The sequence below is a fragment of the Brachyistius frenatus genome, unplaced genomic scaffold (assembly GCF_029030835.1).
Source record: "Brachyistius frenatus isolate BFR_SWC_R1_liver_20210118 unplaced genomic scaffold, ASM2903083v1 Contig_18, whole genome shotgun sequence".
NCBI classification, from domain to species: domain Eukaryota; kingdom Metazoa; phylum Chordata; class Actinopteri; family Embiotocidae; genus Brachyistius; species Brachyistius frenatus.
The window spans coordinates 3,351,649-3,371,406 of record NW_027210617.1 but is presented as its reverse complement, the minus strand read 5'-3'; the positions used below and the strand labels follow the sequence as shown (position 1 = coordinate 3,371,406).

Below are 19,758 nucleotides of genomic sequence, written 5' to 3'. Positions count from 1 at the left end.
GGCAGACAAATGAGAAGGATTAGCGAGGGCCTGTGAAAGAGTGAAAGGTTTGCCATTGATCTACGGTGGTCCTGTTCTCTTTCAGGGCCACTCGGTTTGAAAACCCCACTGAGTAAGAGCATACAGGGCCACTCCAGAGCCCCCTAGGCCACCGAGAGACACACAACAGCCACAATTAGTCTCAGGAGCTGTAATGGCAATTCAATAAGCGCTTTAAAATTGTGCCTTAGTCTGTTTGCCACCCCCCCAACCCCTCCCATCCCTCCCATTTTTGTCTACATACATAAGATTGGTATTATGAGTGGCGAGGGGCTCTTTTTTTTTTTTTTTTTTTTTTTTTTTTTCCCACCCACCACAGTTCTTTTCAGTCACTGTGAGAGAAAATGACCACACAGGGTTTCAAAGGTTCCAGAGGCTGTGGTTTGTTGTCGCTGAAGCAGCATGACTTGTGCCCCTGTAGATTTTGGCTGAAACCCTCAAAATGGGCTTCCATTATTACTTTTTTATGTCACTCAGCTGCAAATTAATTTTGAAGTATTCAAAGTAACCTTCTCTGCAAACATGTTGGCTCATGCAGAATCATCATGTTTTTTCGGACGTGAACATGTACTGTACTGTATGTTTTAGGCGTTTGCCACATTTCGGTCAAAATCAGATTGTAAACAAACTAATGAGAGGTCATTGTAGAAACACGAGGACATGACCTGCTGTGCAGCTGACCAGGTGCTATTTGACAGACACTTTTGCCACTGCATGAGTGCGTGAGTCACTCCTTCAGCCCTCTGCTCACACCGAACAGATCAAACGCAGCCCAGACACCTGTGCTGGTGACATCAACACGTCGTGGCAGAGGAGGAACTAAGGATGTCTTCTCGATGGCTGTCCTTTGCATTCTCCCGAGCTCTCCCTCTTTGGGACATTCCTCGTTGATTTTGCACAGTGTTTAATGTTTTTTCCTTTTGCTTCACGATCAAAGGCCGAAGCTTTTGATCAGGACTTCCAAAGGATCCCTCTTGTTTTGCTGGCGAGCACACTGACAGGACAGTGGTGGAGCAATGATAATTACAGCTCCCATTTACTGTCCCTGGAACTGGCACCAACAGCCAATCGCACCCTCAGGCCAAGGAGAAAGGAGGGATTCTTAGACGGTTAAAAGAAGGGAGAGGAGCGGTGGAGGAGAAGAAATGGGGGACACTGACAAAGAAGCGAGTCAATCGAAAGAACGGGCAGAAAATGGGATTACTTTGTGGCGTGCATGTTTTAGTGTGTCTGTCCCAGCTGAGGGTCAGATAATGATCATATGTTCAGAAACGCCTGCATGGCTGAAATGCACTGTATTATGCAGCGTTAACTAGTACTTTCTTATAACAGGAGAGCAGAAACATACATAAAGACATGAAATATAGTATTTTCTTGTTTAAAAAAACATTCATAAACTTAAACGTTTTAGGAAATATGCTTATCTGCTTTCTCGCTCAGTCATGTTTTGATCTCTCAATGTCATGCCCTTATGCTAACGAGCTAGAGTTAGCAGACAGCTTAACTTTGCACTGGAAACAGAGTAAAAGATGGCCTCCCCCTAAACAGAGGCAACAAAATCCACCTTACCAGCACCTCTAAAGCTTATCAATGAATATGTTATGTCTTGTTTCACTGTACTATAAGCTCAGCCTGGTATCACACCAAAGCATGCAATACACCCGACGGTCCACTCGAGGATACCGGGCCCGTGACACGTTTTGCCTTGTCTGGGCGTGAAAAGTACACGCAAGTATGTCCAGGGGTCAAAGAAGGAACGTGTATGACAGAAGTCATTGACAAATTAGAAAAAGTGATAAAAGTCTTGAGTAGGGAGTGGTTGAACGGAACAAACACACGACTTTAACCAGATCGATTAATAATTGAGTCTATTATGAAATTAAAGTCAATGCAGACTTCTTTTAATAACATAAACATAAACCGTACCAAAAAAAAAATTACCTTTTTTTTTTTTTTAGCCCTTACTGATCTTTTCCGGACCATAATCACATGATTTTTGGTGCCTAAATCTAAGGCATATTACTTTTAATGGCTTTCTGAGGCAAAACATGACACTGACACGGCATTGTGTCGTGGTCTGACGGGTGTATTTAGGCTCTTCAGCACGTTAACAGGGTGGGTAAGCCACATTGTGCCGTAGCTTCATATTAAGTGGTGCTAATCTCCTCAAACGATTGTCAATAAGAAAACGTTCTTCCAAAAATGTCAAACTTTATGATGACTATATTTGCCAGTAACGCGAGAATAACAGTTACAAGTAGTCTTTATTTTTTCCCGAATTATTACGGCACCACGAGGGTGCCCAGCTAAGGACAAATACATTTGCATGGCAACAGTACAGCCAGACCCCCCATACTGATATTTGTGTGCCGCACCCAGACCTTTGCAGCTGAACTACAATGTGACTTCACGCCATTCTGACCAGACATGTACCCCGTCACAGTAATCTCACATTATGACAGGCTGAAAGGTTGGCCTTTATTCACCCCAAACAGCCACTATTCATCCGCGGCTCTCCTTTCTGTTCGCTGAAAAGACCGAGTGGCCTCCTGTGCCACTGGAGGGCTCGTCTGTGTGTAAATGATCTCGATGCCCGGTCGCATAGTTCATAACCGCAGAGCTTTCATCAGACGCGGGGAGGTCCCCCCACATCAACGCCTCTCCCGCTGTGAGTTTTGTCATGATTATGATGAAGAGGGGGATTATGGGGAAGAGCCCTGATTGAGATGTTACCAGCACTTAACAATCAGTTCCGCGAACAAGACAAGATTAGCGGGCCATTGTTGCACGTCATGATTTCAGGAAAATATTTAAATAAACCGTGACTCAGGATTTATCCACATTTTTTTATTTAAGTTTACCAAACTCAGCATTGACCAAGGCCACTCAAATGACTTTACTTAACTGAAATGGATCTAAGGACTGTTTGTTGTGGGAATTTGGCCTTATATATACAACCGGCTATTATTGGCCTATTGCTGAAAGCTGTTTATGATAAGTGAATCACAAATGTACCAATATCCAGGAATATTACCATACAACTTGAGCTGAATATGGACTTGAATACGATTATTTTTTTTTCCCCCTTCTTTTTAAACAGTAGGACTACAATCCAACAGAAAATTCGACGATAACAATAAGCATCAACCTCAAACAGTTAAAGAGTACAAAATGTTTTAAATATATTAAATGTTCTATTAGCAACAGCCTTGTTGTCGAGAAAATGTTAGCAAGACTTGACAGAGAGGCAGTATGTAATACCCATTTACTACTGTGTACAAAATTAAGGAAGCCGCTGCTACTTGACATCTGGTATGCCTGCGGCTGCTATGATACATTAAAAGACTCAAAATGGATATCAGTTATTTCACGATTGAACTAAAGACCAAGAATCAGAAACTAGATGAGACACACTGCATGTTTTCTGGTATTGAGTTCTAATCTATTAGCTGTGGCTCGTTTGACGGGAGAAGCAGACTGACAGAAGCATGCACAAACATAGAAAGGTCATCTCAGGAGATCCAGCACGTTATCCCAGTAGTTAGCTTAGTCTCTGTTGTGTTCCTGTCATATATAGACATAGTCGGACAGAACAGTACATTTATCATTGTGTTTGAGTCAGTAGAGATTTTCATGTCATATGTACAGTTCAGGTGCAAGTCAGTATGTCTTATCAAGTGGTGTTAGTTTATCCCAAGCAACAGTGAGGATGATACATTTGTAGTAGGGCCTAAGCTGTGGTTTGAGGTCATGAGTTCAGCTTAATGACAATTCATTATTTGGATTTCTCATGTTTTGTTTATTCTCTTAACCCCTTTATTATATTGAGGGGTGTATACCTCACTCACTTTATAAAAATCTGATGAAGAAAAAAAACATATTTTTATGTTGTTTGTTTTTGTTAATTTAGGGGTAAAGTCATATTTAGCCTCACAAAACTTACTTTATACCTGTCCAAAAACTACACCAAGCCTATTTTTGAACCCAGTGAAATGTTGTCTTGCATATGGTATACGATTTGCCGGTTTTTGAATTATATACAAAACAGTGATGCACATTAAAACATTAGATGTGTTTTCTTTTACGAGTAAAATGTTCAAATTTCACATGTAAGCTACCTAAAACTCAATCAATGGTTTTAATATATGACATGGTGCTCGGTGATGAAAATGTGAAATGTCTATGTTATCATAAATTCTCATGTAGTTTTTTGTAAGGCTAAATATATCATATTAAGTCTAAAAATACTGGAATCAACCCACGAACATCCCACCATGTTTTTAATTGTAGAGTATGACTGTCCATAAACCTCCTCTAAAATACAGAGGACAAGACCTCTGTGTCCTCAGTCGTAACTTTATCTCTAATTTGAAGCTATTTTAAAGTTGCTTTTTTTGTTTTAATGGTGATACTTGTCATTTCCAAACAAAACAGTCTGTCGCAATTTGTTGTTTCCAAGACTCTCTGTCCCTTTTCTGTCCTCTTACAATCTTCTAATGCCGCCCAAACACCTCCTTCCATGCAGTTCACACTCACAGGTGGATACTGTAACTAGACAGATGCCTGAAGATAGTATAGTTCTACTGAATTGGACTGTATTACTGAACATCATTAGAAAATACAGAAAATAACTTAAAAGTAGATATTATTCTAACTCTACAAATGTTACAGACCTCAGCAAATGTACATTTATGTGACAGGAGGATGGAATAATAAAAATAAAGGTTGTCATCACAGCTAGATCGGCACTAGCGTGAGGAGGAGGCAGGCGAGCCATCCAGCTGCTGGTCAGAGTTCAGACTTGGGCAGCTAGGACGGGAGCATGGGCAGAAAATGAGTGGACGGGTGTCGTCGTCGAGCCTTGTGACCTCGCCGTGGTTTCCCGCGCCCGTTCAGCGAAACAAACATCTGTCTGCCGCCATGCTTCCAGCGGAGCGAAGCGTACGTGTTGTAGCCGTTCTCTTCGATGCGCTCTTTAAACTTGCAGCTCGGGTTGTACTTCACCTGTAAGTGGAGGTAGGGAGACAGGAAATGGTGAGTAGGTTATCAAAAAGGAGTTTATCGCTAACAGCTGACTGCTATTCTTGTAGTGCTTTACATGGCCAGCCTCCAAGAAGTGCACTAAGGTTAATGCCTGTTGTTGCAGTAAAAGGTTTATTAATAAAAGGTGTTTGCCATTGATATGGTGAGTTTTTCCATTCCAAAAAATTTAGCTGGTTTGTTTTTTAATGTCATGGAAATTAGATATAAAGGGTTGGTTATCCCAAATTACAAAAAAAAAAAACATGTGTTCCTAACCCTTAGTGGTGTCTAGCCATGCAAAAGGTTTTGGGGCAACATCCACTCCTGAAACTTCTTTTCCATCAAACCAGTACAGTTTATGTCAGTGGACAGCAGCAGCATGTTCTTTCCAGAAACAATGTTCTGTGTACTTGAGAGAGGCCTGACATTTAAGTTTTTGTTGGGACTGACTTTTGAAAATGAATTTCCCACTAAAACTTGTTATTATTGGCAGGACATTTGAAATTATACTCAACTACATTGTGATGGGTTGGCAGCAGAAATCTTAGCGATGATAAATTAAAACCTTGGCAAATAGTTTATAAAAAATAAGTTTGTGTGTGTGTGTGTGTGTGTGTGTGTGTGTGTGTCTGTGAACTGACCCTTTAATGTTCTCAAATTTACCAAAATAGAACAAGACTTCTTTTTTTTTAAATGCAACATTTAGCTTTCAGCAAAGCCACTTTTCCATGGGTGGTTACCACTTCTTATCAGTTTGTCAAAGAGGCTTGAAAGATATTGTAGTGACAAGAGGTTCAGGATAGCATTCCCTTTTCCAGATTGTTATCATGCTGCCATAACGAGTCCTGCTCTGCGATAGCATCAGGATTCACCTGCTGTTTTGCTACTATGGAAGGATCTTCAGGTCTATTTATGTCCTGTTTTGTGTGTTAGCTCGTCGGAGGCACTCTTGTCTTATCGCTGCTTGCTGACTGATTGCTTGTCCCTGATTTCCCTTTGTCCAAGATGTAAGTACATGAGCTAGACACCACACACCTCAGGTCTGATGTGTGTCTGATTTTAACAAAGAGAGGTGATTACTTTTGAAAGCTTGCTGTGCGAAACAACAATTGGCAGATGGCACGCAAAGTCTTAAATGAGCCCAGCTGGCTCTTTGTCACTGCTGGTTGGGCTTCGTTGCTCTGCTATCTATTTTGACAGTGGAACAAGCCAGCTCAAGCTGCAGGTATCGTCAGCCGAGGCCCAGGTGTACAGTCATGATTGATAGCAGCACTCTGACCTCTCTCTGGACTTTCCAGCACAAGATTCCTGAGGTTTTCATTCACCTCAGTGGAATCAAACATTTTTGGGGAGGCACTCATTTGAGACTCTTATACATATATACCCCCCTTTCCCAGCATCTTGACCTCAAGAAACAATGTTGCCAGGTTGTATACGCACCGATCCAAAGAGCGTGCCTTTCTTGGACATAGCTAAGTACAGCCCTGTGCTGACAGATTTGATGGCAACAACTCCCACACTGACAGATCGGATTTCCATCAGACCTGGAAAATAAAAGAGGGAACAAGAGTCTGGGTTAGACACATCAAGCTTTGGAAGTTTCCCCATCAAAAGACACTCTATCATTAGCGATTAGGGTACCAGACGGCCATATACTCTGAGCCCAAGACAAGAGGGGAAAAAAAATTACATACACACAGGACATGCCTAACAGCCTGAGAGAGCTGCCTTTGTGAAGAGAGCAGTCGAGCACAGAGCATTTCAAACAACAGCTAAAAGAGTGATCATATCGGAAGAAATGAGGATTATAATTATTATTTCTCAGTGACGCCTAACTGAACAGCTTTACAAATGCACCCCAGTGTTAGACCACACCCTCTAGTATATAAAATGTGCAGCACACACTCGTATAGCAGACACACACAGTGTCTGACTCTGCTCAGTGTCAGTGTGCTTTGCCACATGCATCCATAAAAGCCTCTTGACTCCAGACGTGACACTCCATCCTGATGATAGCCAGTGCTGTTTACTGAGGGACACAAAACCCGTGTCTGCTGGTGACTTAAGCGGCCACTTCAACTCTCTTCAGCCCATGAAAAAGCTGGCAAGCTTGTGGGATAATTGTTTCCTCTGAGCACTGATTGCAAACAAGTCCCATGTGGCCCTCTCTTGATCTGTTTTTTGTCAACATACAAAAATAATGTCACACACCAATTGTCAGGGATTGACAGGGAGATGTTTTGGAGATGCTTACCGCAGTGTGCTGAATAGGAGCTAATTGCTGGAGATGAAGCTCTCTTTCTGATAACATTTTGTACTTTCATTTACCCACTTACACCTTCAAAAGCACCTTTGTGTGTTTGCCTATCTGATCACAGTGTGAAACCTTTTTCTACACCCTGAAAAACAGGTTTATGCAGAGAAAACATGCCGTCTTGTTGCTCAAAGGCCATAGCCTGGATATTTGTGAGAAAGAATTGTTGGCTTTGGACAGATGCTGTAAACAAAACACCAGATCAAGGTGATGAAGGACAGGGGGACCCAAAGGTGGTAGGAAATGAGTGATGATGTTGAGTCATAAAAGCAGCAGTGGGCCACCGGCCACCTGACTGACCAACCCCCAGCTGCTTCGGTACAACCACAAGTCTTGTGCAGGGCAGTGAATGAGCTGAATTCCTGAACAGTCTCACTGGTTAAACCCATCCACCGATGAAAAATAAATGCTCACACCGGGGGGTTTGCAGGTGCTACTCCCTTGCTCTGTAATATGTTTTTAATGTTTATTTATTTGTGCAAGTTCAGATTTTGTTTGGAAGGAACAGTAAGGCGGAACCCAGTGCAAATGTTGAACTTAATATGTTTTTGGATTAAATAAAGAGTTATATTATAGTTTTGGAAGAGGATTTAAAAGATTGGTTCACATTTTCTTTCAAGTATAGAGTATCTTAATATACAAGAAGTTCTTCAAGTCAATCAATTTTCTGTGCCATTTGGAAAGAAGTATTTCTAGATCTGGGGAACCTTTTTCCAGGATGCAGGATTCATTACAAACTCTGCGGTTAAGATTTGGTTAGATTAAGGCACAAAAACAACTTGGTTAGGTTTAGGGAAACACTTTATTTAGGTTAGGGGAGTTAGGGTAATTTCAGCGACCATGGTCACAACATTGACTGTCAATTAAGAGATGGGAAACAGACAGCGGTTTGCTGTGTGAGTCGTTTTGTTGACCCATGCTCCACCGAGACTTCCCTTCCCTACTTGCACTCTGTGGCTCTATAGTAAACACCAGTCTGTTCTTCTATCCCGTCAAATACTCTTGTTTTGTCAAACCCGTTGACGTCTGACAAATATGGACAGTGCCCTTTGCCACCGGCACCGTAACCACCTCGGCTGAAGAAGGAGTTTCATGTGACGGAGTAGAAAGAGTGACGAAGTCACAAAATAGTTTGCATGCTGGGGTCTGAGATGCCGTCAGGCCTTGACAAACTGAATGAGAACATGCCGTAACATCACCTTACATTCTTCTCCATGTATGTTGTTTTGTGGCACTTGGTGGAACCACTGATGCTGCTATACTCCTTCGTCTTGGGAGGACAGCCTCCAATACGAAGCTCAGGTGTATATATACTTTCATTAAAAATCATTTTTGCTTTGCTCTAAGTGTTTCTTTTATCCACACAGGCCATCAAGCTCCCTCTCTGACATAATGTAGTGTGTATTGTTTACTTGTTGAGTTGCTGTGGTGGTACAATAGGAAAAAGAGGGAATTCTTAACTAAGGAGACTAAATTGGCTAGATATGCAACATGAAGTGCTTAAGTCTTAACAGCCAGGATGGACAGAAAGTCACCAAAATCAAAACTCTTTCTTTCTACCTATGAGAATTTGAGTCTTCAAGAGATGTTTGAATTGTCAACTGTATCCAATAATATACAGATGACACCAATGTAATATATATCCCCATATAAATCATGCCAACTGCTCTACAAGGGGGCTGCTAATTCCATCAGACTTCTGTTGCTGTTTTCAAAGAGAACATCTAAAGGACTTCAAAACCTAAAAGAAAACACATCTGCTGCTTGCATCACTTTAAACACACAACTGTCTCTTTTTTTCTTTTTCTTTTCAGCTCTGCACATCACTACTCGTGCTTACCAAGTGAGGTCATCTACTTCCGGCACGGACACAAAGAACGAATAAAAAGGAGGACAGAAAAGAAGGGTAAGGTAAACAAACACAAACTCCTGTTGAGTGTCTTTCTTCTCTGACAGGAACGTGTAAAATGAAGCCCTCTCTGAGCTCGCTCGCACACAGCTGCCTCATTCGAGACCATCCAGGTATCGGCCCAGCTGCACCCCCATCATTCCTGCGCTGCCTCTGATCCTCCGAGGAAACATTAACACTTTGATGGCAGCCTCCTCTTTATGAGCTGTGTTTACAAACACCGGGTGTGCTATGGTGGCACCTGGAGCGTGCAAGGGACTCATATGCAATTAGCCGCGGCTCGGTTGGTGATTGTGGCGCTGCGAGGGTTTATGGGGGATTAGTCCAGGCCAATGAAAACCGCTGGTGCCTGAAAGTGGTGCCAGCAGTAATTGCCATTATTGGTTGGTTTGAGTTCCAGGCGCAGTAGGTGTGATGGAAGCATGTTTGCCACATCTGAGACGTCGCGATGCTGTGGGTTTAAACTTAAGTACTTGAAAATAGACTTAAATAGTTTAAAAGGTTCATACACTGTTGCAATTTATTTTAAAATCATGGTTGCTTTACCTGTTTATAGCTGTTGCAATGTTTTCCTCATAGCACTGGAATAATAGCACCTTAGATATTGTCCTTTCCCATTCCAGGTCTCATACACTACATTTTATTCATACCTGTTGTTGTAGCAGCCAGCAGTCACAAAAGATCTAAGGACATGAAATGGGGGATTTCTCATTGTCTCGAGGAATCACTTGGGCTCTGGACGCTTGACCACACATCTATAAAGACCAGTTAGATCCATATAACTCACAGTCCCCCCTTTGAAAAGTCACTCCATTGTGTTCAAAGCCTGAGAAATCAGAGTGAGGTATTTCAAGCTATTAGAGGGTTTTCTCTAACTGTTGAAATCCAAAGGTCATTTTACTGGAGGGCTGTACGCTCACAGAGAAAGGGACTGTAATGTCGATATAGCTTTACGGAACAGCACGCATTTCCCACAGAAACTCTTACAACGTTTATTCTAAAAGTCTTTTTTTTTTTTTTTTTTAAGTTGATAGGGGATTTAACGGCTGTGTCAAATGTTCAATGTCAGTTTCTGAGAAAACAGTGAAACAATTTAAAGCATCAAACTGCATAATGATAAACCTTTAGTTTCTTGCAAAGCAGCTTTAATTTCTTTGTAACATTTTGAAATGCAGCATATTACTAATCCTCTCTTTAATAAGAAATGTTATCAAAACAAATGGACTCCAATGAAATCCTCCTCATTCTAATCTAATAGTTGGCTAAGTTAAGAGGAAATGAAAATATTTCAAAATTGTGAATCATTTTTATTCAAGAACTGCTTCATAAATTCTGAACAACATCACAGTTGGAAAGAACAGAGGGTGAAACAATGATGACAAATTAACTCTTTGTTACCGAGTTGCAGTGGAAACTGGAGGTCACGTCTTTGCCTCGTTCTGCTGAGCAAGTATCAACTGATGGTCCCATTGAGCTCATGAAAAAGCCACTTTTGGCTTCCCACTTGCAATTGGCAAGATCTCTTAACCTTTGACATGTTTTGGCTGGGACTGTCAATAAGCTCAAGCTGCCATTACAAGCAAATCCCGCACTATACATGTCTAGTCAACTGTGGATTTGCCATTTATTTCTCCTCTATGGGATTTTTGAAAGCATAGAAAAAGTCTTTTACCCAGTCTTTTTTTTTACTCTTTCTTTTCTTTCCGTCCCCCATTTCTTGGACGTTAGCCCATCGTCAGATCATTCAAGCCTTTTCTGACCTTGAAAAAAAAAAAAGGCCGAAAGGAAAGAGAGAGACACTCTCACAGGGTTCCCTTTTGTCAGACTCATGGTATGGGGGAGAAGGAGGGAGGGAGTACAGGGTGAAGGTGCTGTTTATAATATGGGGGCTTCAGTGGTGGGGGCAGGCGCTTCCAGAGGCTGCCCCCCCCTCTCCCGCCCTCCCCCCCCCCGCCCCTCTCCCTCCTCCTAACAAGTCTTTGTTACTCACCTGAGAGGTGAAGAGCTAGACAAAATCTTATTAATGACCGAGCGTTTTGAATAGGGCTCTGCAAACTGTGGCAAAATAGTTCCTTCCATCACAAATTTAAAGCAGAAAAGGGTGAAAGACTGAGCAAAGAGAAAGAAAAAAAAAAGAGATTTTCCTGCTCCTTTCCTCCTGTCTTCTTTTTGTTCCTTTTCCCAGGTCTTTAATTTCTTGGGTTGCCCCCTTGAGCAGCCCTCCATGGCTCAGTGCTCGACCAGAGCAGAGCCTGGGAATCTTGGAGTTCCCGCTGTGCTCCTGCTCTTGATTGACATACCTTTTCAATTATTTCACAGTTTGCTTGCTTTTTAAACGGAGAGGGTCCTGTTGTTTTTTTTCCTTCTGCCCTCCTTTTCAAAACACAAGCTTTTCATGTCGGGTTTGGGCTGCCAGGCCTAATGGCTGTGACCAGCACCTTTGATCTGCCATGACCCCCTCGAAGGGTCTGGTACCAGGCGAAGTAGCCGCCTGTGTGTATCGGCACAGACAAAGGCTGCATCACTCACTATTGCTTTAAACACCTTGAGAGATTACCATGAAAACAGGCACTCTAGCGGAGGCCTTCACAGGTGCTGTGATATGGAAACCTGCATGTTAAACCTTGAAAGTACAGTAAAATACCAAAATGATTAGGAAGGACTTTTGTCTGGTTGAATCCAGAGGTGAATGTGTGCACACATTGCTATGCTCAACAAGTTGCAATTAAAATCTGGCATTTTCAACCCGTTCTCATCCAACACATCCAATACCAGGGTTTTGTCACATGCTTATGTACAAAGTGATTTAGGTGGAGGCACCCAAAACCACGTGGTTAGGTTTATAAAAAAAAAAAGATCATGCTTGAGTTAAATGTGATACGGTTGCAGTTTGGTTACCGTCAGGCAGAAAAACTATTTGATCAGGGTTAGGATCATGGTTTGGGTAAGTCATTTCATGTAAGTACTATTACCTAAACATTATGCAATATGTTAAATCTATATTACGTTTGCCTTCTCATGGACTCTAACACCATTCTCGTGGATGAAAGTCCTGTTTGTTCCATCTAACCACTTTCTGTCTCCTCCTTATGTGGAGTTTGTCACTCTTTCTACTCTATCTTTGACCATCTCTCTGGCGCCAACAGCTTTGACAATACTGCTAAATTCCTCAAAAAGTTTGTTACATTCATATATTTTTCTGTTTCTGTTGCTAGACAACAGAACGAGTATGACATAGTGACTAAAACGCGACCCGTTAAGACAACATGTTAATCAGCAGTCACTTTCAGGACTTTTAAAAGTTTGATGTAGAATTATCACTCAGAGAGAAAGTTAGAAGTGACAGAATATCTTTCTCACACAGTGCACTATTTCTATCTGGGTAACAACTCACTGGCAACGGCCTGCCTGTGCAGAGAGCTGCTGTGCACATGCCATGTTAATTGGGTTGTGGGTCGTCTGGTTACCTGGTGTCGCAAAGATGATGTGGCAACTTGGGTAACGTCAGACAAGCTTTGAAAACTTATGGATCCATGTATGATGATTACCCAAATATGGTTTAAGAGCCGGGCAAATTACGTGAGTTTCCTGGGGGAAACAACAAAACTGGAGGGTGTCGAGCGATGGCCGTAAAATACTGGAGAACCATGGAAAAACTAAAGTGTTTGCAAGTACGCATGATATGACAAAAACATTCGCAAGAAACGAAGTTCCTCGATAAATATGGGGGAGGTCGTAGGATGCAGCCAGGAAGACGCTGTCATTTTTTGTTGTTGTTGATGCTTTCACTTCACCTTTAAATGTGGCTACTCGCAAGAAGTGTAAAGACAACCAGTACACATTCATAGCAAGTGTTTTAAATTAGCTTTACTTTAGACCAGATTTAAAAAGTGTCACAAACCAGAGGTGCCAAGATTTGTGTTTTTTTTCTGCTGCCATTGAAAACAGATTTGTGGGTTATCCCAGTGGTTTGGGAGCAAACAGCTACCTCAACATACACATTTTTTCCATGTTCATTGTCCCTCTTCACTCTTGACTGACAAATAAAGGCACAAACTAATCTGCTTTGGGACAGTTTTACCTGCAGTTTGAAACAAAGCTAAGATAAGTGATGATTGCACACTGCCTGTTCATTTATTAGACTATAAAGCCCAATTGGAAGATGGATTGTGTTTATGCCTTGACAACCAAACTGTGATTATAGCCCACAGCATTGGGTGACAGATCAAATTCAAGGCAAGAAGTGTGTCAGAATCACTGTCTCTATTTCAGTATCTCGGGGTACACACAAGGAGATGATCAATGCTCCGTCTGAAGGATGTTTCAACAAACTGGGGCTTATTTGTCCATGAACCCTAAAATAATTTGGTTCTGTGTCATGAAATTTGACCAAACTGAAAGCCTTTGATAGAGATAGATTACTTAATTCAGTGTAATTAAATAGTAAAGAGGTAAATAATAGCTGTCCCGAGCTTCCCAACTCCAAACACTTCATATTGATTGGTAGCTGACAGATGAAGAAAAGCCTCATCTGGAGGCTCATGCACTGGGTGCCTGATATCACTGCTGTATGGCACGTGATACTGGTGCACTGATGATCTCATTGCAATGAGTGGCTGATATGAAAGCTGATCTGTGGACTATGACAGTGCTGCTGAAATGGAAAAAGATCATTTACAATGAGCACAGTGTGCTGGACTTCAGGTCCAATATTGCTGTGTGTTCCACACCCTCGTAAATAAGTCAAATGGAACAGCAACTTTTCTGGAATCTTAGGCAGCTATCTGTGTTTACAAAAGTTTACCAAAGTGACTGACACTGAAGCCCAAATTATTACTTCCCACATCCCCACGGTTTTGAGGGTCCACGTGCCCTAAATGTCATCATCTTCCCACGTCTGTCAGCATGCAAACCAAAATTTATGAGCCTGTGGACTGTATGCTCAGAACATACGTGCAGACAAAGGTGTGAACACACAAGAGTGTGCAGACCTCAAGCAGATCACATCATGATTGTCAAAAATTTTAGCAGTTTTATGTTGGTGGAGGCAAAAACAGTCTTTTGCAGTTTCTCTTGCTTGTGTTGAGTCTTTGGCTTCAAGGTCTTTTCCATGATATTTTCCCTTGAGCAAAGATCAGGTCAGAGAGGCACAGATGGGAACAGCACTGATCAGTCCTAAATAGACTCGGGGTTGGCTGAGACCAGAGGAGGGAGTTGAATCACACACTGACAACTCGCACACAAACACACTCAAATTAAGTAAACATGGCAACAGTAAACACCAACCTTGTCTTCAGTGGTTGACTAAAAATGCCTTCAGGTGAAGTTTAGTTTATCAACCAAACTTTTGAACCCTTGGATGGATCCATCATGAGTCCTCGATTGGCAGGTAGTGCAGCGTTCCTCAAAAGTAATATTTTTTATGTGGTGGAAACAAAGTATGCTCTCATACTTGTTGCCTAATATAAATCACATACATACATAGATAACATGATATGATGCTCCTGTACGTATATTGTCATCATAGCAGCATGCATTGGTTGCAACAGTTTGCTTTCCTTCTCTAGCTACCAAACACAGCTACTTGAGTTGGGTCCTCACCAGGATGATGATCTTTACACTCTACACCAGGGTTGGGCAAACTTTTAAAATTTGACAGACGGGCCGGGCCAGCACCAGACGCATACATATCAAACGTAAACATAAAAAAGGCATTACAGTGTTAATACTTACATTCACTTCTAGTGGGAACAGTGTTGTTGATCACCCTTCTTTGCCAGTGCATCGAAGTCTGGTGTTAGTTTTGTTGTGGCAATTCTCAGAACAGATCTGAGGTGTTCATCACTCAACTGGGATCTGTGAGGTGCTTTGTTGGTGTTCATCACACTAAAAGTCTGTTCACACACGTACGTAGAGCCAAACAACACCAGCATCTTCTGTGCCATCTTCTGGATGTTTGGAAATTTGGCTGCGCTTAATGAAGCATAAAACTCATCCAGTTTAAGAGAGTTGAACTTCTCCTTTAAGACGGTGTCACATTGGAGATCAATCAGTTCCAACTGCAACTCCTGTGGCGCCGTTTCAGGGTCTCGTGTGAAGGGACACGACACCAGCTGAAGTGACTTGCCAATTTTTCCAAAATCAGAGAACCGATGGCAGAATTCTCCGTGCAGGTCGTCCAGTGATTTCCTGTATTTTTTCACATGTCGAGGGGCCTCATTCAGCGTAGCCAGCGTGGGGAAATGAGCAAATGACTTGTTTGACATTTGCTTTGAGAATAAAGCTAGCTTGGTTTTGAAGGCTCTGACGTTTGTGTACATTTCATGCACAAACTGGTCTTTCCCTTGGAGCTTCACGTTCAGCTCATTCATGTGTGTCAGTACGTCCACAGCAAAAGATAAATCACAAAGACGATCTGCGTCACTCAGCTCAGGAAAATCGTCAGCTTTCTCAAGTAGCTCCAAAAATGAGATAATCTCCTGTTTGAGCTCCCAACACTCGTTGACATACTTTCCCCAAATTTAACCAGCGGACGTAAAGCAAGTCCTGGTGATCGGCGTCAGTTTCTTCAAGAAACTTAATAAACTGACGACGGTGAAGTCCCCTCGCTCCAATAAAGTTAATCACTTTTACAACTGGCTTTAACTACGTGGTCGAGCTGCAGGACGGATTTACACAGTGTAAGAAAATGACCTCCTGCTTAGGGTTGTCCTCTTTCACCCTCTTCCTGGATTCTTTTGAGCAACCCGACATTTTTTCCAGTCAAATTTGGCGATCCGTCCGCGGTAACGTTGGGCGAGCGTGCTCCGAGGTAGCCGGAGCCTCTCGACGACCCCCGGCACGCCGTCATACGAGTCCTCTCCCCGCGTTTTCCCCTTCAGGGATTCCACGGCCAAAAACTCCTCTGTTATCTCAAAATTGTCATTAATCCCTCTGATAAAAATTAAAAGCTGAGCGGTGTCCTTTATGTCATTACTTTCGTCCAGTGCCAAGGAATATAATGTAAATGACTCCGCTTTTTTGTTTAGCTTGCTGGCCAAGTCTTCGTCAATCAGCTCAACACGGCGAGTCACCGTCCTGCGTGATGAGCTCATGTTTTCTAATTTGTTCTTGCTCTCAGGACACAAGATACCTGCTGTCTCTACCACGCACTCTTTGAGAAACTCCCCTTCGGAAAAAGGCTTGCTGGTCTTTGCTAATTTGAATGCCAGCAAATAACTTGCCTTCGTGCTTGATTCTTGGATGGCAGTTTGTCGGATAAAGGTGTTTTGCTGAGCCTGCAAACTATCTGCCGACCTCCGAGCGGTCGCCGTCCGTTCCCGCGTTGACTGGTTGTTAGCGCAATTAGCATGCTTGGTGGAAAAGTGACGGCTGATGTTGTATTCCTTTAAAACCGCAACGGTTTCTTGGCAAATAAGACACACGGCCTTCGACCGGACTTCAGTGACAAAGTATTTAGTCGTCCGTTCCTTATTAAACACTCGGCGCTCGCTGGCGACTTTTCTTTTCTTTGGCCCGTTCATTGTTGCAGATGGGTTCAGAGCAGCAGCAGAGTAACAACAGAGAGCAGCCCGGCCTCTGCAAAATCAAGTCAATGTATCACTGCGTCTAGTGCGCCACCTGGTGGACCGCCAGGTATTACAGGACAAGGTCAAATGAATGCAGTCATAATTATGATATGATTTGATTTGGGCAATTCTGTACCAATCTTCGGCGGGCCGGATTAAAAAGACCAACGGGCCGGATGTGGCCCGCGGGCCGTAGTTTGCCCGCCCCTGCTCTACACTGTATTTCAGAACATCAGGAGTGTTGACCACAGACATGGTGTTGAGGGTGCACTACAACACAAGTGAGGGGCAAATCTACTTACACATGTAACAATCAGAAGCAGATGTGGGCTATATTTTTGATACGACGTGACAATGTGAAGGGGGTTACGCATAATGATTAACTTACAGAGAGTGATTACCCAAATCTGCAGCTCCGCTCGGCTTTACAAAGCTTTATAATGAGTTTCAGCTCATTGTTTAACTGTCTGGCACGCAGCTTTACTGCTCTGGTTCCCTCTCATGGCTCTCATCGTATCATTTCTGGCAGCAGGCAGCTGTTTTCAGCAGAAAAGCTCTAAAAAGCCGCTGTAATCTACCTGCTGAACACCAGCAGACAGACCCGGCAACTAGCTGATGAACATAGTGGAGCATTTTGCAGAGTGCCATGGGGGTTGGTATAGACCAAAAACAGAGCTTAAAAAAAGGTAAATGTTGGACTTCCAGTCATCAGGTGGAAAGAAACACAATTTCAAATGAATAACAATGCTGCTCTGTAACTGCTAAATGTGTAAATTAGCGATTTTTCAAACATCTTTACCATATCGCCTTAAAGCTGTAGTGCAGGACTTTAATCTATAAATTATAATAAATAATTACATTCAAGCCCTTTCTGAATGAGTTCACATTATACTCATTCACCAAAACCCCTACAAATGTCAGAATCCCCAAAACCAACAACAGACATCCGAGAAAAAAGAAGTCATAGTGATGGCAGTTTAAGGTCAGTGCAAAATCACAACAGCAATGCAGTAACTAAAACCAAAAGGAAACAATGGAAGATATGACAGTAAAGAAGATCAATCAGTACTAAAATACATATGGTAGAAAGTTCGGTGGCACTGCTCTGCTAACTGTAGAACTTGTGGTGACATCTCTGAGTGATGTCATAGCAGGTGTTTTCCATCTGTTTTCAAATGCAAAGCTTTTACTTTACTGATTGGAGTGCCACTGTGATTTTCTGCCCTGTATCTGAAGAAACATTAGCGGCTTTCGTTCTCAAATTGTTTCGGCTAACCAAGAATGAACAGATTTATAAGCAGTTGTGTAATCTGTAATCTACTTCTCAAACTGCAGGTATGCACACTGAAACAAATTATTTTCATAAATATATTTTCTATAACTGTTATGCCAAGTACAGTTCAGGTTCTTTGCTGCTATACTCATTGATGTGACTATTCTGTGGTTCCAAAGCTAAGAAAAATGCACATGGCCTTATTTTTCGTTTTCAGTTGGCAATGAAAATTGTGACTACAGCTAGAAGCCTAGTTCAGTTTAGGTGGTCCATTTTAAATGTTTTGGCAAAGGTCATGGGAAGCTGTTTTCTGCTCTTCAGTCTGAGGTTTACTCTTACAAAGGTTACACTCAAATATTTTGGTTAAAGTTGAGGGTTCACTCAGGATTTCCCAAAACAGCCTGGTTGAGTCACTGTCAGCAATGTTTCCTGCACATCCTGATGAAATGATTACATTTATTTTTGTTTGAATGTGTGTGATCAGACACAAAATACAAATGATGCAATGCCCTCAATGGCTTAATGGACCAACCAGTTCTGGACAGCAATATAAATTTTTACAGTCTTTTTAACAAGGGCTCTCTGACTGCACTCCTGTTACAGCAGAAGATGTGTGTGTGTGTGCGTGCGCATATGTGCCCTTGCGTGTGAGTGGCTCTCTGTTGCAGAGCAAAGCAGCTGTTGGTCTACAGGCAGAGCCTCCCTCCCTCTCTACAAACTCTACCTGTCTTTCTCTCCTTCTTTCTGTCTCCCATCTGCCAGCCTGCTTTTCCTTGGCCGTCTGTCCCTCAAGTGTTTGGTCTCTCTGTCTCAGTCTGGGTCTCTCCCTGCCTGGGTCACCCCTCCTCTCTCTCCCTCCAGCCCGTCTGCCCTGGGTCTCCGGACATACATCCTACCTATAAACTCTCACAGGACAGGGATGATTTATTCCACCCTTCCCAGCAGCTAGGAGATATGTCTGCACTGAGCCAGCAAAGCAGGGCTGAACTGTTTGCACACACATAAAAACTTGAAAGAATGAGACACAGTTACTTTTTTTTTCCAAATAGGAGCAAGAAACAATAAAGAAGAGTAAAGAAAAACATGGAAAAAAATCTCGAATCTCGAATAAACTTAGTGACCGACCATCAGTCCGATCACCCACCACATGTTGGTCCAAGCAGCACAACTTGGCCCTGTGATCTGATTCTGTTCCTCAAATGAGCTCAGACTGTCTGGAAGTCTGAACAGGGTTTCTCTTGCCCAATTTAGCTCTGAATTCCCGGACAGTTAGGAATCCTTCAACTCAACTTATGTTGGCTTAGATCAAACAAAATCAAACAAGTATGCAATGAAAATAACAGCAGAGGAAATAAGAAACAGGGTTACTTTTACAACCTTTTTTTCCCCCCTTTTTTACACACTTAAACATTCACAGATCTAAACACGCTGTAACACTCTTAATTCTTTTGCACACACTATATGTGCATAATGTGCAGTGACTGTTTCCAAAACTCGAAGAAATAGGACACAAAGAGGCTGGTTTGCATGTTGTGTGTTGTGTGTGTTGTGTCTGAGCACATTCCCTTGCATGTGGCCCACCCTGTCAAAAAAAAACCCAAGAAGGATGGATAGAAAGGACTGGAAGAAAGGA

The 19,758-nt window shown here is 42.3% G+C and overlaps 1 protein-coding gene across 1 annotated transcript in view; it reads right to left on the bottom strand.

Annotated features, from left to right (window-relative positions):
- Positions 1-2,818: 2,818 nt before the first annotated feature.
- Positions 2,819-19,758, bottom strand: part of fgf22 (fibroblast growth factor 22) — a 31,414-nt gene continuing 14,474 nt past the window's right edge. The window contains exons 2-3 of the mRNA XM_069694882.1: positions 6,502-6,605; positions 2,819-5,043 (exon numbers count right to left, since the gene is read on the bottom strand). Of these exons, the coding sequence (XP_069550983.1) occupies positions 4,849-5,043; positions 6,502-6,605 (299 nt within the window). The 3' untranslated portion in view covers positions 2,819-4,848. The remainder of the gene's footprint in view (positions 5,044-6,501; positions 6,606-19,758) is intronic.